At 35.4% G+C, this 19428-nt stretch overlaps 1 protein-coding gene across 5 annotated transcripts in view; it reads left to right on the top strand.

The window, feature by feature from the left end:
- The window catches only part of TBC1D5 (TBC1 domain family member 5), a 315508-nt gene that overhangs the window by 184775 nt on the left and 111305 nt on the right, over positions 1-19428 (top strand). For all 5 annotated transcript variants that reach the window (XM_085307503.1, XM_085307502.1, XM_085307504.1 and 2 more), the window contains 4 exons: positions 1411-1499; positions 2927-2977; positions 3066-3135; positions 9036-9208. In XM_085307503.1, the coding sequence (XP_085163629.1) occupies positions 1411-1499; positions 2927-2977; positions 3066-3135; positions 9036-9208 (383 nt within the window). The remainder of the gene's footprint in view (positions 1-1410; positions 1500-2926; positions 2978-3065; positions 3136-9035; positions 9209-19428) is intronic.

Genomic DNA, 19428 nt, shown 5'->3' on the forward strand with positions numbered 1-19428 from the left:
GCAGCCATCTGACTCCCAACAGCAGACTGAAATGCCTGTGAGCTTGGTGGACTAGCCCCCATGCTCCTTCTGCCAACAGGATTCACACAGTGGTCTTCCTGACACTCCTCTCTGTCCAGAATAAGCACCTGGAGTTGGGACTGAACCAACTCCAAATGGATTTGGAAGTGGCCAAAGGCTTTGGGCTGAGGTGTAGAATTGCTGCCTGCCTGRCGTAATCACCACGTGCAGTGGCTTCCAGCCAAGGCGGCCAGCCACAACACCAAATCCCTACCATCGCTGATGGGCTCTCTCACTTCTTTTGCATGACTGATCCCCAGCCTGTGATTTCTGTAGGTCCTGTCCACATCCTTATCCATCACCAAGAGCCAGGCTCCCCTGACACATCCAGGTTCCCCAGCTGGGATGCACCAGATGCTCCTTTTCCAGACGTGATCTCAGGGAGAGGGCTGAATGTCTCCCGCAGATGAAGTTTCATTCTGCAGGCTGTAGCTTTACCTGCAGATCCAGTTGCCGTTGGTAGCAGTGGGATTGCTTGTTTCCTGAAGGAGTTATTTCTGCTTTCTGTAACAAATTAACAAGCCCCAGGTAAATGAAGGCAAATACTCTTATTTTGTTCCTGGTGAACTAGCGCTTTGGTGGAGGCAGCAATGGCTCACCTGGATGGCCCAGCCATGCCTCTAACACTGTACCAAGCCAAATCCTGAACTGTCAACTGATAGGCAAATTTTTCTGTTTTGATTCATGCGTGTTTTTATTTTTTGTCTGTATGTAGACATAGGTTGTGCATGTAAGAAAAGTCTGTAATGGGACAGTATCAAGTTTTCCTATGCACTGTCTTGTAATGAGTTTATTCTTAGTATTGACGTAATGAAAATATTTTTTTAAAAAAAGAAAAAAGCCCTTTTTATTTCTAGTATCCTTAGGAATGGAAGTTTCATTTTCTAATTTCCCAAATAGCTTCCTTTGTCTCTTCTGAAGGCTACTGTTATGCTGGTTTTGGAACATTATCAAATAAAAAGTAATTTTAAATTTTGTAATTTGTCCTTATTGCAGATCTTTGTACTGTGGATCATGATTGTAATTATCATAAATAAAATTCATATTTATGAACATAGATCTTGGAGTAAACTGCCAGGTGCAGGGTTGCCTACCATAGCCAATTTGTTGTCTGTTATGTTAGCAAAAGGGAGAATAACTTGCTTGCCGTATATTATAGAAGAATAAACACTTAGATTTAATCAGAATTTAAAATAAAAGCCATTGATTATGAAACCATTCTGTTAAGAATGTGAATGTTCATGCTTTTACTTAGTCTGCATCTAATGTTGCTGGCTGCCTGATTCTGAGCATTATGAGCCATTAAATGAATGAAAATTCTTACTGTATTTTGTGTTCTTTTATGTTTAGGGTATGCATGAACTTTTAGCTCCCATTGTCTTTATCCTGCATTGTGACCACCAGGCTTTTTCACATGCCAGTGAAGCTGCACAACCAAGGCAAGCACTGTGTTTTATTCATATCATGATAAAACTCCTTTCTCTTTAAATACATACATGCAAAAAATAGATATGTATAAACACATATATATGCACATAAGTATATTTATAGAATATATATAAATTCGTCAGACTAAGAACTTATAAATAGCTGTTCTTTAATTCTTTGTTCATAATTAAGTTCCTACCAGAAATCATTGCATCCCCGTGTTTTTATGGGAGTGTTCTTATTTCATCTCCCCTATCACAACTTCTGAAGAGAGGATTTAAAATGTAAAGTTGTCTACTCCACAGATGTTAGCCAGAGAAAAATGGAAAGACAAGAAACCTAACAGAAAACATTTATCAAAAGGCTTACCTATCTACTATTTCACCTCATTGTGCTTGCTAAAATGGTTTGATATTTGTCATAGCAGAGGGGAGGAGGATTAGAGAAATAGAGTCATAGAATGGATATATTGCCAATGTTTTTTTTTCTTATATCTAAAAAAAACAGTGTAGACAAAATGTTGTGGTTAATATTTCTTTCATCACCTGCAACATCATAACTGCAATACATGACTCGTTTGACTTTGTAGTAACATTAATTTTAGGTATTGGGTCTCCATTTTATTCAAATAGTGTGTGTATTTATATATGTGTGTGTGKGTGGGTGTGGTGTGTGAGTGTATGTGCATGCATCTCTGTGTGCGTATATTTACACACATGTATAGCATAACTATAACATAACTAGGCTATAACATAACCTCTTTGGTAGCCTCTTCTAGCACCCCTCAGTGCAATTGTCCAAAGGCAGTGTTAGCCTAAGGATGGAGTTTATTTACAAGTGTTTGTTTTTTATTCAATATCTGTCTTTACATATCCTGAAATAGCTTACAAGTTGCTCTCCAGTGGAAAGTAACTCAAAATAACCATGTGTTACGTAGAGCATTCTGTTCCAACCCCACTGAAAAAGTAGAGCTAAGCAGCAAAGTAGATGGAAAGAGGTGCTGTCACTGATTAATTGCTGTTAAAGTACAATAAAAATACAGGCTATTAAAACAAAATAAATTAATGTTTTGATACTGCATATTTGACCGGTAACCRTATTTTTTTTGTTTTGTACAAACAGTGATAGATTGTGCAGCAATCAATTATTCTAGATCAAGCATATTCAAATAATACATTGTGACATTCAGTAATTTGTTATTTGGAATAATTAGATGGTTACTTCATTGTAGTACAGACAAGGCAGCTAATTTGTTTTTGATCTTTATAAAAAAGAAAGACTTCATTTGTTCAATGGAGTTGCTCTTTTTAATTAAAAAGGCTAGTTTTCTCATTTGCACTTTATATGAAAGTTGGCTTATAAGTACATAATAGTACATGCAGAACACTGACCAAAAATAAACATTCACATTTGGATTGTTCACTGTTGCCTTTTTCAGCGAGGAAATGAAAGTTCTTTTGAATCCTGAATATCTGGAACATGATGCCTAGTAAGTTTTAACAACTTCCTTCACATTTAATTTACTGCTATTTGTAATACATTATTTAACACCAAATTTCTGGGTTTTTCCCCTTCAGTGCAATGTTCACACGTCTTATGAAAACTGCAGAACATTGGTTTTCAACTTTTGAACATGACAGTCAGAAGGTAAATATTACTCTAAAAGTGTGTTCAAAATATTTGTAAGTGGATGTGATTTTTAATATGATTGAATTATATATTCTCTTAAACACTTGGGTTAAAGCCAGTTCAACTAAGTTAAAATTAAATTCTTTAGAGTATCTTCAGAATTTAGTCATAGGAGCTTGTAGAAAGTCGTCTAGTTAAATGATTTCTATCTGTTGAAAGAATACTTTGTAATCACAACCAAATGTACATGTATAAATTCTGATGTGTAGGAATAATGTTCTTCTSTAGATGTTTAAAAGAGCACCTGATATGGGCACACCTATTCAGTCTATCCAAAACCTGTGTGAATTTCCTGTTAAATAAATGCATAGAGTTAGTATTTAATATATTGAGACTTGAGTTGTTTTAAAATATTTGCTAGTTTAAACTGATTTTAAATGATTTGAGGTGAAATCAAACCTTTGATCATAGTGTGCCTATTGGATCAGGATTTATCGTTCCCTAACTTCAGCATTTACATTGATGCCTCTTTCTGTTACCTCCTTCTGTTGATGGTGATCCATTTCCTTTCTCTTCTTGATCTCAGGATATTTGAGTTGTCTGTGTAGCTGTACAGACTCTGCTGTTTTTAGTATTTCTGACTATATAGCCATATTATAGGTGTTTCCAAGATCTTCAGTGCATTATATCCTAGGAGAGTTGTCCTCCAAGCATGATTTCAACTTGCTTCAGTTCAACTTTTTTTCAGCTAGACTGTGGGGTGAGTGTCTGAGTTAACAGGAAACGTCAGAAGAATGTGTTCATTATTGAATGCATGTGTGCACCAAAATCAGTCCTTAGAAACCTAAATTAGGGAGTACTGGTTTGAGGGGTGGATACGATTTTTTTGATGGCTAAAAGATGCTCACCCGAGTCCCACGTAAAAGCTTGTATTTTCTTTAGGCATTTAAATATGGCTACTTATATATTTCATTAGAGATGGAGTATTGGTGTCTTGACTTAAGCTATCTAAAATTATAAATTACTAGTTAGGTTTGGATTTTTACATAATTGTCAGTAACTACAGATAAAACATATGAGATAAAAATTTTATGAACTTATTACATAGTCACTTTTATTTTAACAACAAAGCTGTGAGACATGTTTCTTTGAGACTAGCTTTTCAGAATTCAATATATTCAAATGTATTTGTTCCAATTTCTGTGACAGAGGTGGCAAAGTTTGAGTTTGACTTTTATACAGGAAATAACTAGGTCTGCCTAGAGATTTACAGTGCTTGGATAGAAGCTAAAAGTTTACATTGCCCTTTCCACTTCCTGACATAAAAAATGAGCAGTGGAGAGCATATGGATTAATATCTAGTTGTTTGTTCTTGTTATTTGCAGGCATGTATAATTTTAATAATCCTACCTTGTACATATGCCTTTTGCTATCATGACTTTAAGGGTTGACTACTCAATAAAGTCTGAATCTTCACAAATGAAGCAGTGAATGCGTGTGCTCTGAGATACATGTTACATTTTATAGCCGCTAACAGTTGGTTCCATTACTCCCAATTGCCGTTAGAGGAGCTTCTCCAGCTACTGCATTCCCTAGTGGTTAATGAGAGAAATCTGTCCACATTTTATACTTGTACTATGTCCTAGCCTCTCTTTACTGCAGTAACATTTATTTTCTAAATTCGTGTATGCATAAATTGTATTAGTATGGGATTCTAGGATGGATTAGTATGGGATTCTAGTTCATGCTATGTTAGGCAATATTCTGTGGCAGGGTTTGGTGATTTGCCTCCTAACACTTGATCTAAATTTTTCAGCTTCATTCCCTGGTATCCATGTTTACACTGTTCTTAGAGGTGACTGTGATGCTTTCTTGTAAACAATATGGCATGTCTCTGAGCTGTCCTTCTATCTGTATTTTTATTGTACACCCCAGTCCTTTGGGATTTATCATTTATATCTCATTTAGCAGCAGGTGATTAAAGCCATGCATTCATGAACTGTTTTCCAAGAATTAGAAGTTCACAAAAAGAAAACAGAGGTTTTGTCCCATGCAGAAAGTTAGTATACAGTGAGTATGGGGTTGCGCATAGAGTATTATATGTCCACCTAGCCTCTGTGCTTTGGAGACAGACATTGTGAGTCATTTCTAGTTAAACATTTTGACTGCTTAGATATATTAGTTCATTTGAGCATCTTTCTGTTTCGGCTATTTCTGTCACACCAATTTGATGTGATTTTTTGGAGCAATTTCAACTGATTATATGTATTGTCATTTTCTTAACCAAATTGCCTGAGATAACACAGCAAATATATCGTATGCACTGTGGTCGCTCACAAAACTTCTGCAGGGAGTGTACTGAGTCAGGAGGTGCACACAGCCAATACCTTGATCATTGATTGCAACTTCTGTCCCCACAGATTTCGTCATGCTTGCAAGAATTCTGTTAATGTGGTTAATTTCTTAGATGTTGATGAACTGTGTTTTGATGGACACCATCTACTTATCGTATGCTTTTAAAAATGGCAAGCCAGCATATATTACTTGATGCACTTTACCATGTTGGTAGTCAGTCAGCCTGACAGTCAGCAATGTGTCAGTGCTGTATTATGCCAAGGTGCACAAATGTTGCAAGTGACAAATAATTCCTGTTTTGGCATCCCTCCTTAAGAGGAAGTTTGCATTAGTTTTGATAATCAGATTTTTCTGACGCTTGAGCCAGTGTCTAAGAGWCTGTCTTCAAATTTTAGAGATGGCTTTAAACCTGCAAGTGATTAATGGTGTCGGTGCTAATCTAACTTGTGGGTAACTGATGGGTAGCTATGCCATCTTCTTATATTGCAAGTTCAAATAGGCAGAAAGATTCTTATATTGAGATTTCTGTATAAGAATTTATGCCTATAATTGAGATGGTTCAAAAGTACAAGGTTTTTGTGTCTTCATTTACGAGCGCTTGCAGTGATCAAGCTAAAGTTAAACTCGACTGGAGTAAACCAGAATAATGCACATATCCCAGATGTATGCCAACTGATGGAATATGCTGCATATTCAGCACAGTCTGTGAATACATATAGTTACAGACTTTTATGATTAGTTTCAAACATAAATGGATATGTTCATAAAGTTATTATAGACTGGCTTTAATGCGAAGGCAATGTTATTGTATCATATCTTAAAAGTTTTTTTTTCATGAGAGATTCGAAATAATTAGTAGATAGTATTTTAAATTTGGGGATGTGACCAATAAAATAATGAAATGGGTTTGAAACAATAATAAGAAATAACTATACCATGGAGAAATGAAAAACATGTAAAAAGAAGACTGACTAATTTGGTAACTGGCTTCTAACATATTACTTTAAATGCTGACCACAGGGGACATTTTCCCATAATTAAGTGTGGGATAAGGAAATTTGCCCACTTTTCCTGCATCCACCTACTTCCTGTGGGTTTTCAGAGTTGGCTGCATGCTCTAACTAGCCTCCTTTCCTGTCTGAGGCATAATGTTGCCTGGAAAGGCACAATGTTGGAGGTATGTCATGGGCTCTCCGTAATCATTACGTGATCATGTAATTGGCATTTAGCCCATGAGCCACAACACAGCATCCGCAGGGTCCCCTCTGTTACTGCTACAAATCACTTAGGCTCGTCTTCTCTTGAAGATATCTGTTAACTTCGRGCTGTGTTCAGAGGAGGCAGAGTGTTACTTTTCATCTGTGGAAAGGAGCATATCTCAGATTTACAGATGAGATGATATTGTGCCATGCTGCCCAGCCAAAGATTTCCTGTCACAGGGTAAAAGGAGCAAGGCAGATAACTGGTTTGCAGATTGGAGAAAGGAGCAGAGGTGGAAGTGCTGTTGCATAGCAGGAGGGCAGTATGGTTTTGTCCCTTTGCTGTGAAATGTTTGCTATATGAATGAAGGAACGTAACCAGCCGTGGGCTCACCAAAATGAACTCTGAAAGCAAGGCGCCAAAGGTCAAACACCATGGGATTAATAATTGTCTAAGTACATTTTGTATATAGCAAAAAATTGTTTTTTTTCTTTCCTCTTTTGAATCTGATAAATAATTTCTACTTTTTTTTTCAAATTACTAGGATCATTTATTCTTTTTATTAATTTTTTTTATGATATTGAGCACCTGAGTTACCTGTTGGCATTGTGGGCCAGTCAAGATTTCTGCAGCTTGTTACCCACTCTAAGCAAGAGATGATTTGTCTGTATTTGCTCTGGAGAACCTTCCTCTTAGCAACATGTACTGCTAGTTTCTGGTGATCATACAGGCTCTCTTGCATTGGAGTCAACACAGTCTAACCACTTTCCTAACTTCTTACGGCAGGGGTAGAAATCTTTTTTTCAAACTCACAAGTGCATATAATTTAATTGTTATCTCAGTGGACTACTAGTAAGATCATATTTGCTTTTTCTGCATGTTTTCTGATTTATGTGGTAAATTTGATAAACCTGTATTTTATTTGAATATGAAATGACTCTCTCATGAAATTCATTTTTTAATATTCCTTCAAATGTTTCTTCAAATATGCTTTCTTTCTACATAGTTKTGATTCACATATTCCATGTATCTGTTACTATGATTTCCATGATACATCTATTCAGTCTGAGTATTCTGCCCTGCTTATAATTAACAAATGAGAATCAGTTCTTTACTTAATAAAAAAGTTAAAAGAATAATTTAAAAAAGAAGGGAGGAAAAGTATCCTATATCAACTTATCTGTAGCTCTAGAGAACTTTAGTATTCAAGTAATCATCAGGATTTCTTTTTGACCCCTAAGATGCTAGAGGTTTAATTTTGCATTTCTGTTTGGTAGAACAGAAAGGCCCTTGCATGAAAGGAATGCCATTTCAGTGAACTTTATTTGACAGTCTGTGAGGAAGCTTTGGTCAAACAATTTGCTATGGCAACTTAAATTAATGTGTCTTGCTACCACAGTAGGCATGGCAAAACTGCACTGTAATAGACAGRTCAGTCTTTTTGCTGCAATTGCCATAGCAAAGCAACAGTTGAGCAGATTGTAAAATACTATTTATAATTGGCCAGACCCTTCCATAAAAACATTCTACCTGAGGTCACTGCTCATTAATATAATGTTTTCTGTGGTACAGAAGTGAAACAATCAAGAAAAAACATTTCAAACAAAGGAGATTGACATAAAAAAACAGAATTTTGATAGAAGTTATTGAGTATGTATTACCCATTTGAATGTTACGCCATGTTAAAAATGAYTGTGAAATAGGTATAATTCCCCTCCTACCTCTTGTAATCCAGTAGGTTTTTTCCTCTGTTTTTACTTGTGTGTGTCATGTTATATATTGTGGCATAGTTTGCACAACTGTAGGTCCAACCAGCTGCTTTCTAATCCCCATGTTCATCTCACTGTTCTGTTTCTTTTGTTGTTTTAAAGGGTTTTTGATTCTTTAGGAAAATTGCATAGCTTTTGAGACAAAATTTTCTGAGCAAGAGAAGCCTGTTTAGAAAAGATTATTGGAAAAGAGATTATTTACTGGTGTACAATTTATTGTYGTCTGAGGGCATACATCCACTACTGAGTTACCACTTTACCACTGAGCTACCACTTACTTTGCTTTGAAATGACTCGGACAGCTGAAGTTGAAGCAAAAGTAAACCTGTCARCACTTTGTCAGAGCATGAGAAGTAGAGCCATTTCGTTTTGACTTGCTTCAGGAAGAAGGGAAGCTCAGAACGCCTGGGGAAGGGAATCCCACGACAGCTTCTGCAGAAGTGGAGACTTGAGATTCCTCTTTTGCTGGAATTATAAGTTATTAATGTTTCTTCTTTGGAAGCCAATGATTACAAGAAAATGACTCTAACATAATAGGACAATGAGGCTTCATGGGATGTTTATTAATATTTTTCCTGTTTTCTGTGTCTGTAGGAGAAAGACGCAATGATTACGCCCATGCCATTTGCAAGGCCACAGGACTTAGGCCCATCTATTGCTATTGTAACTAAAGTAAACCAGATTCAGGATCATCTGCTGAAGAAACATGATATTGAGCTGTATATGCATCTGAACCGACTGGAAATTGCTCCTCAGATTTATGGACTGTAAGTGTTTACAAAGCACTGTTTAATTTAATTCCTTGTAGTTTTATGTCATTGTGTTAGGACATTTTTTGTCCTTAACTTCAGGAATAGAGAAATGGGGTAAAAAGAAATGCTTATTATCCCTTAGAACTTAACCAATTGACAGCCTTACAGTAAGTGAAACCATGGTGTTTGTACAACATCACCAGTTCAGATACAGTCTTTTCAACAGTGTATTGGAGAACTTAGCAAAGAGTCTCTCAATGCAATAATGAAAGTACATACTGAGTTAAGTATGTTACTATATATTCTACTTGAAGTCTTCCTGTTAAATAAGAAGTTGGACAATAGGGCACAACAAGAGAGAAAAAACCATTAGCATTGAATGATTTATTTACTTAATTTTGTCACTAGTTCAACATCAGTCAACTTCTACCTATTACAATAAYGGGGTCATGGATACAGGTCATATTGGTGCTGTGGAGCATGCTGAAAGTTAAAGCACAGAGACATAAAAGTGACTCCGCATGGCRTCAGCTCGGGTAGTCCCTGTTCAATTAATGTGGTTCAGCTGGCTCGGTGACACGCTCCCCTCTTCTAGGAGCGCTTACGAGATCAGGGCAGCTTTGGATGAGGCCTGTCCCCATATGTTTGCATAGCATTGTATCCAAACCATTCATGTCTGCTATATTCAAGCTGGGCCAGTAGTGCTGCCAAGTCTGCAACTTGGATTTACTGTGTGTGATTATGAATTGACAGTTTTTGAGAAAGAGTTTTGCCTTCATAGTTTAGAATTCTAGATACTCAATTCACTTTGATCATTTCTTAAAGAGTTAGCAAGCCATATGTATAGTTGCAGTGACAGAATATAAGTTTTCAGAAAAAATTTAGTTTTGTAACTTTTTACTATGATTTAAAATTAAGGAATGCTTTGTCTTAATYAAATTAAAAAAAAWWTTWAAAAAGTTTTAATTGTAGTTGTGAATTTCCAARTGTAATTGTGAATTACATTCAACAGATCAATAGAAAATATAGAGTGGAAGGGAAAAGGAGATTCTGTAAATGTCAGGGTTCAATTGCAAAACATAGAAGTAAAGCCTAGTCTGATATTATAATAAAATGGAAAAATACTGAGACAGAGTACCCCCTCAAGAGACAAGCTGAACTTGAGAGTAACTAGTAGTCTCAGACTTGCAAGTAACATATATTTGGAAGACAAATATCCAGACTTGGCTACCTTTTTTAAAAAGTCATCATTCAATAATTTTGTATTTACATTTACATTTGGATTTCAGGCAAGTTTAGAATAGTTTCTAAGGTAATTACACAACAAACTTAAATAGTTTTGATATCAATGGGCTACAGAGAGAAGAGTAGACAGAGTAAACATAAGGTATTAAAAGTACAAAGAGAACAGGTTATCCTGTTAAAATATTTTTTGCATGGTGTAGGATTGTATTTTTTTTTAGTATCTTCACTAGTCTAAAAGAGAAGGCAAACTTCACTAATAAACTTCATTGGCAGTAATAAATTGGTGGCACTATAAATACCAAGGAAAACAAAGACGGTGTTTCTGTTTTATGAAAACACACAGAAAATAAAGATAAACCTCCAGAATTTGCAAACAGGTATTTTGGGGAAGAAGTAATTTGTACTGTAGGTATTCACATCAGTAGAAGTGTATTTTGCCTTTCAGTAAGGGAAATAATTGAAAGAAAAAAATAGACTTTAGCTCAAAACATGACATTTTAACAACAGAAGAACAGTGCAGTCTGGTATGGCATAAGTAGAAGAACTGAATCTGAATAAAGAAATTTACTGTTAAGGGAATGAATTATGAGAGAGAGCTTCGGGCTGACTATCAGGAAAACCTTACTAACAGGGAACTGTTAGTCTGTAAAATAATATATCAAAATTAACAAAGGAAAAACCATCAGAATATTTTAAAGGTAGGCTTTGAAAAACTCCCAGAAATAGATAGTGTTATAGAGAACAAGTCTGCATTGGCAAAGGAGGGAAGTAGGTTGCCTGTGAGGTCCTATCTTTCTCTGATTTCTGATATAATACAGAGGATAGGAGAAAAAGTAAGAGAGAGGAACGTGACTGTGTTGTATTATTCTCACTTTCAAAGCTGTCTGAACTCTTCAGAATACTAATTTCCAGTAGTGAACCAGTTGACAGCCTCAGATGCTGGTTCTTTTCCTGTGTTTAACATTTCTTGAACTAGAAACAGCATTTCTGAAGCATAATAGGTTATTAATAATTTCTAAACATAACCTAAGTGCAGAATTCATGTRAGCTTTGTGTTGAAGTAGGGGTTTTTCTTTGCTGAAGTTTTTTTTGAGTTTGCCAACAATATTCATTTGTGATCCTTCATATCACTCTAAATAATATACRTATAGAAGAAGGAAAACTGGGAATATCACTCAAAAAAGATTATGTAGTTAGAGGAAAAGGATATCAATATGAGAAGTTTGTATTCAGTAGAAAGTCTCCTATGGCCTAAACAAGTTGTACAGTTTATGTATTTAAAAATACGGTATTTTATACCTTGTATGTTTATACCTTGGCATAGAAGGTACTAAAAAAAAAAAACATTTATACCCTTTGTAGTTTCATAGAGTTTATTTCAACCTTTGATGTTTACAAATAGTCTTTTTATTTTTACAGTAGTAGGGAGATTTGTACAGCTGAGATGTCGGGTACCCCAGTCTGTTGTATAATGTCCTTTGAAATAGTATTTGGTGATATACTTCCTGAAATCATGGCTACTTGCTTAGAAGAGCAATTTTAACAGGCATTTCTATGCTTGTGGTATGATTCTTTAATTTTGCTTGATAATTGCTGCTGAAAAGACTGTATGCCATTTTTGTGGAAAAGTATGCTTGTTATGGTATTTATTGTATCGATATTAAAAAGGAGGAGGTTTTCTTCATTAGTTAGTCGTCTGTAAACCATGCTATCATTAGCTGTTCCCTTGTGTTCTAGACTGTACCCTGTGAAGTGCTACCAATTTAAAAGAATTCTTTTCTCTTAATTTCTGTTTTGTGATATGGTTTAGTTCAGAGGACTAAATTTTTTTATCAGTAAATGAATGACGTCAGTAAACGGACATCACATTACTTAGCTGTCTGATTTCATTTCTGATCAGAAAGAAAGCAGTCTTTGGTGCAGTAAGGTGTAGAGTCCTGGCTATGCAATACTTCTGTTCTGTGATGATGCAAGTTGGTGTTGCTTATGCTGTAGCCTTAACACRGGAGTTTCTCTAACTGGAAATTCTGTGATCATGACCACAGTTWGCTCCCTGGTAGTCAGCCTTGCATATCCTTGTGATAATTAACCACAATGAATATCAGCAAAATGGAACCAGCAACACAGAGATAAAAGGCTTTGTGTCTCATCATTCTTAAGTCTTTTATGTGCCATGTCTCTATTTTGTTTTTAGGCCTTAAGATAATGAGTTGTAGAATAATATTTTTTAATGGTCCTGGTAGCATAGTGAATTGCATGTAGTCTAACCAAACTGTAAATAATTTTCCAATCATATCTAATTTTAAGCTCTGTAAAGTAAAGTACAAGAATGGTTTAAAAATAAAATGTAATTGATTGCATTAACAGTTTGGTGACATGTCTCCTGATAATAATTTTTTCACTAAATAAAAACAAAAAAATGCTAAAATTGAACAGAAAGATTAGGCGTATGAAAGGTTGACAGATGGAATATTCAGTTTAATTGTAAAATTAGATGAGTTAACAATGATTAATGTCTTGGATAAAATGGTATTCTAGTGTTAATTTATTTGACCCTTATATCTAGTTCATGTTAAAGTACAAAATAATCATTGCAAAATCATTCTGCAGTTTCTGCAGTGGCCAGTGTTTGCAGTGAGAAATTAAGCAGATTGTGTTCCCAGCTTGGGAAGGGACAAGGTTGGAAGAAAGGCTTCATATATCCATATCTTAGGACATTTTCTCCCACTTTCAGTAGTTTGTGGTGGAGGACTTAATTTTACATTTCATTTAAAAGATGAATAAATTGGAAGAGTCMCACATGATATTTTTATAACTACTTCATTTTATATACTGAGGGTTACAATGTGAATTATATTCATATTGCATCACATCCTCATAGAACTGCGTGCAGTGAGTAYAGCCAGATTGTGTAAATATATATACTATGGCTGTATAGAAATAATACATATAAAGATAATGACATAAGTGTAAAAAGCTTTAAGAACAAAAATAAGCCGTTGGCATAAACTCACTACCTCCTGCATCACAGTACTGATGGCAGATTATATACTGATATCATATAGGTTAGGAAAACTGTTTCTGAGCACGTATCTCCCAGACACAGAGCATGTGCAAAAGTGAGCATAAATATTTCCTGATAGCTTAACCTCAGTACAAGAAAGGCCTTCTTCRGGATATTCGGTGCTGATGCCATTGCTTCCCACTGCTGTTCTACTTCATAGTGATCTGTCAGCTAGACGGACTGTGTACCGCAGTTTGAGGTTCAGTCAGCCCTTTAGGCTGATACCACAAATGCACTTCAGGAAGAAACCTATTTCACATAGCAAAATTTGGAATGAAAGATGCGTTTGTTAACTAGTCACACGTGTGGATTGGAAGCTAGCATTGGGAAGGTTATGTTACAGGAAAGTCAACAGCAGATGTGCTGCTCTGCTACTACTATTAGTTGCTTTGCTGTGAGCACTACTGTAGGGCATCCGCTTGTTTCAGGTTCTCTCCCTTGCCATTATGGTACCGGACACTAACACTGTCGCTCTATGGAGGGAGAAGTTAAAGGATTTTACAAATGCAGGAACATAAGTCATACACATTGTATCCAGAAAAACCTTCCACAAGTCATCACCATGAGGAGTAATCTTTGCGATCTCCAGAAACAATAACCACAGAGATCAGTCTTGCTAAGGAAAACTTTCCAGATCAGCCAGGATGTCTGGGTTTATTTTGAACACTCACGTTTGACAAAAAAGAAAGAGAAATAATATATAGCATGGTCCAAASTAATTATAGTTCCTATATAGTTTTTAATCCAGTGTCATCAATTAACTGGACAGCAACTACAATGAAAGCAACTTAGTGCTATTGTGCACTTAGTAGGCGAACCACCAAAATCTGCCCTTGATATTAAAATAAATGAGTATTGCAGAATTTAGCAAGAGCTAAGACTAAGTAAATATAAAGTCTTGCAGAACAAAGTAAGAATTCTCATTTAAGTGTTAAGGACCAAATTAATACTGAATTTAGAAACTTATACTGCTGTTGATTTCCAGTAATTATTTTCTGTTTGACATAAATAATTACATATAAAGCACATTTTTTAATATAAAATAGATTTTAATGCTATATAAACCCTAGCCTGTCTGTCAGTAGAATGCTTTTTAAGAATTTAATGCCAGATGCACAGACTTTTCTAATAAAAATTATAATCCACTGTTGGGCCCTCAAATTAAAAAGAGACGTGTTYCACTGGGATTTTAGATAACATTTTAGGGGATGGCTCAGGCATCTGAAGACTTACTACCAATGCTATCTTGTATAATGAAATAAGCGGCTGTAAGAGAAAAGCTGCTAGTTCAAAGTAAAGTGACGGTAAGAAGAAAAGGTAATCCAAAGGTCATTTAGGAAACTGAATTGTATTTTGATAGAGAGAGGGATTGTCTCACCTGTTGTTGACCTGCCAGTTGTATTGTGATAGTTTACTTACTTGAACGATTTGCTTTGTGCAAATAAATGTAGACAGTTCTTGAAGCATCTTGGCAGGTACYTTATTTTTAGGCAACAGGCAAGTATTATTTAAGTCTAAAGCTGCTTTTCTTTTGTTTCAAAATGATGCTACCCACCTTTTGTTTTCTTATATGACAGATATCTGTTGTTACTTCTTGAGTTTCTCCAAAAGGTGTATTGTTTTTTTGATTGAAAAATGTTGTTTTTGATCTTGTGTCARTTACCTTCTCTGTTCTTGGTATGTACTCTGCTTAAAATTACAGTATGATAATTCTACTTTTATTCTAGTTTTTCCTACTCTCACAAGTAGTATTTTAGACGTAAGACTTGAACTTATATATGATGTGAAAGCCCCCTCTATAAACAGAACAAAGGACTGGTTGAAGTGTCGAAAGTGCTCACCTGAGTTTTACTTTCCTGCCACAGAATTATGTGCAGAGCTGATAGTGTGTAGTACCACATGGCAGTGAGGATGGAAGGCAGATGCAGGTGATGTGATATGAAGTACGTGGGATTATCTGTGTCTGAGAAGAAGCAAGCAAGACAGCTTCCGTTTTGATTTATGTCACACAGCCTTAAAAAAAAAATAAAAAGGTCTCATTAAACATAAGTGGGCTTAGAGACCAGAGGATTTGAATAGAATAAATATCTTCTGACAGGTATGATGAATTTAGTAGGGATATATACAGGTGTTTGAATGGTTGTCTTTATGTCTTGTCTTTGTAGTCAGTAGCTATAAAAGCTGAACACTGAATGGAAGCATTCTGCTGTAGCGACGAATTTCAGGCGTCGTGTTTCAAATACTTACTTCTCCTTTGTTTTCTTCATAGTTAATCACTTCAGCTGCTCAGGTTAGCTAGTACTGTCCTGTTTTGTTTCTTTCAAGGACAAAAAAAAACTTAGGAAAACTCAGAAAAAACTTAGCCTAGAAAACTCATGTAAAAATGAGTACAAAAAAAGCAATAGACCGTAGATTAAGCGTCTGTTGCAGGAAACAATTACCTCAGCATACGCTTGAAAGTTGAAAGTGTGACCGTGTCCATGCTGAGATGGTGTTAGCAGGGAGAACACAGGAGCATGAACTGGCATGGTTACTAGCAAATTTGCTAACTGGCCAGGGCACTTACAAAATGCAGATCTGTGGATAATTCCTGGTCTGGTTAACCTGTGCTTCATCTCCACTGGTTATTTTTACCAGTCTATCTCAATCAAGATAGTATGGGCGTGCTAACACGTTATTAGCGCACTCTTTATTTTCGTGTGAAGACATGCCTTTAGAGCTGTCCAGAAAGTCATGAACAGAACCATCTGCACTGAGCAGGAGGAAAAGATCATCCTGCTATCAGTCTTTAAGATAAAATCAGTATCCAAGAGTCATATTATCCAAAGACTAATGGAAACAAAAAGTCACCATGAGAATCTTTTTCTTTTGCATAGTCCCAAAATACGTAGAAAAGAGCTTCCAGCTTCCAGCAAAGAGCCTCAGCAAGAATATCACAAACACAATTCAGATACTTGTTAACTTAAGAATTGTGCTCTGTTTTTTAACACAATTGAGACCAAATGGGTGGCGCAGATAAGAGGAATTCTGTTTGAAATCTTAAACAACTGAGCATGAAATATGTAAATRCAGAACACAGGCCTGTTTGTGGMACAGGAATTAGATTCCATTTAAAAAGTCAAGATTTTGAATATTTTTRTTATTACATTTCACAACAGACTCTACCATTTTGGATTTTCATGGAAGAATAGGGAGGAGAATGACAGGCAGTTGCATTAGAGAGAAACCCAGTGGTTATTAAACTACGTTAAGATACAGGGTATCAGCTTCAGGAAGAGTATAGTCTTCAGTCTGTTTCCCTCAGCCCAGGAGGGCATCTTAACAATCCAGCCCTTCTGGGTCGTTTTCCTCTCAGTCCTTGGTTTTAATGGAAAATTATATCCTCAAGCCAAGATTCATTCCTRATGAAGATTTTGTCAAAACTTAGTGAAATAGTAATTTTGTAGGAATATACTCCAATTTGCATTTTCTCTAGAARTTTTTGATTGCCCCATGGAATGCAGTTTATTTGAAAAAGAAGGTTACAGTGACAGTATTAAGAAGAATGCTTCTCTTTTGTCTTTTCTCCCTACCAAAGTAACCATCTGCCAGCTAGTCAAGTCAGTCTGCCTGCTGTTTCTCCTCCTTTCCACTTGAGATGCTGATTTCTCCTCCTATACTTTCTCCTTTCAGTCAAACTAAATGTTACAGACTGAGGTGAGAGATTTGAAGAAAATGAAGAGAATTCAACAGATAGGTTGTATAATTTCAGTTGTATATCGTGAGCCATCTCTGATGTGATTGTTTTACTGGGAGGTGYTGAGTTGGATAAATACATCTCATTGCTGGAAGTAAAGGCAACAGAAAAACATCCTTCTCTGAAAACAACATCACGAGTGTCCTAACTTTTAAAGTGAGTGAGCTGTGCAGTAGTTGTCCGTGAGTTTGTGAACCCGTTTCTGACATCTGCTAGAGTTGCAGAAGCTTCAACAAAAAAATTCTGGTTCCTAAAAGGTGCATGCCTTGAGTATCCTTTCTGATTCTGATGTGTTTTCAAACAAGAGTTTTTTAAAGGATCATATGAAATATTAAAGAAATAAATCCATATTTGAAGAATAAAATCCATTAACAGGTCACAGGAATAACTTGCTCTGCAGTAGTGCTGTTAATTAACATAGRCCATTTTATATAACTTATAAATATTATATGAATACACAATATTTTAACTTAGGTAAACAAGGAAGAATGATATTTGATAAATGTTTCTAAAAATTGAATTACTTTGCCAGATATGATAAAAAATAATTACAGTATTTCATTAGCCCTATTACTAAAAGTGATAGCATGAGACCCTAAAGGGTTGAGACATTAAGGCTCCAAAAATTTTGGCCAGAAATTAAAATCTGAATACAACCCTATAAAATTGAATTGCATACCAAAAAACTGAAAAAAATAGAGTATCAGTTTTGTATTACCAACTTAATAAACCAAGGTGACCAGGAAAAGTAGGATCTGGTTTTCAAATAAATGTTTTGAAATCAACRAATAAATCATATTTGATTTTTTTCAGAAAGTCAGGAGTATTTCTCTACTATATTCTTCCTCTGAAAATACTCTAAGATACCCCTTGTAGCTTGATATTGACTGCTGTTGATGACTTCCTTGAATTTGCAGATAGCAGTCTTTATAAGGAAAGAAAACAGTGGATGCACCCAGAACTTTGTCACTCAGTATTGAGTATACTCACAACAGCAAACTAATTATTCCTGAATTTCAGAGAAGCAAAACAGTAGAACCCAATGCAACATCAGGAGATCACCGACACCTGTTTGGAAAGTGCTCTAGAGAACATCTCTTTTCATAGACCTTTATATTGGCATCTGTAAGTTTTATTTTTCTGCTTTTCTTTGCTTTTCATCTGCTGCTGAAAATTAGGACCATGTTAGCTTGCTTTCTCTTACTAGCTTTATAGAAAATTTTTTGGTCTTGAAATCTGAAGAAGTATCCAATACAGTGATCTTTTCATGCCAGGCAAGCCAAATAACTTTTTTGCTCTGGGTATTAAAAGAAGAGAGAGGAAAGAAAAAGATTTCGTATTTTCTGCCCTTTAAGTGCTTTTTTAAATGTACTATAATATAATGAAATTCTCCCTGCTTCTGTCTGCTGTATCTCCTACCAATGATGTTACCATTTTTTTTTAGCAAAGATTGAGAAGTTTGCTAACAATATTTTCRTACTTAAGATAAAGCTTAACACATACCCACATGTGTAATGTAGCAGCAGAATGACTGTGTAATAGATTATATGTTATTAAATGTTTTTACAGTGCTTAAATCAAAATTCCAAACAACATCTAACCACAGTCCTTAGCTGTTTACAACTCACGTCAATAAACACTGTGTGAAGTGTTAGAATTTAAGCTTGGGCCTTCTGGTTTATTCCATTTCTCCTAACAAGTACATGTGGGAATGACGTGCAAAATTTGCAGTATCCACTTTGGAGGGTGTTACTTTTTTTTTAATAATGCAAATACAGTCAAGCATAAATATGTGGGACAACTTGTATCCAAGAATTTTTCTAGTTGTCTTAATTATCTCTCACAGAATTCACAAAGTAGTAGTTAGACAATAGAAGAAAAGAAACAATTCCCACAAAAAAATTGTAACATTCCAATATATTTCATATCTAGAAAAATTAATAATAGCGTTAAATTTAAATTTGTGTAGACTGAACTATAGAAAAGGTAATGACATCTTTGACCTTAGCAATTCTATGGTTTAACAAGCTACATATATTGAAAATTGCTTAAAAGAATTGTGATAGATTTCATTTTTTGTTTGCTTATTTCAGTAGCAGCAATCAGAAGAACCTGTATAATGATGTAAACCCACAAGCAACCTGAGTTAGTGTTTAGTTATACATCCTTCTTTATTGTACTTCTGAGTTC

The sequence above is a fragment of the Rhea americana genome, unplaced genomic scaffold (genome assembly GCF_003343005.1).
Source record: "Rhea americana isolate MKP2758 unplaced genomic scaffold, rheAme1 scaffold_26, whole genome shotgun sequence".
Taxonomy (NCBI): Eukaryota; Metazoa; Chordata; class Aves; order Rheiformes; family Rheidae; genus Rhea; species Rhea americana.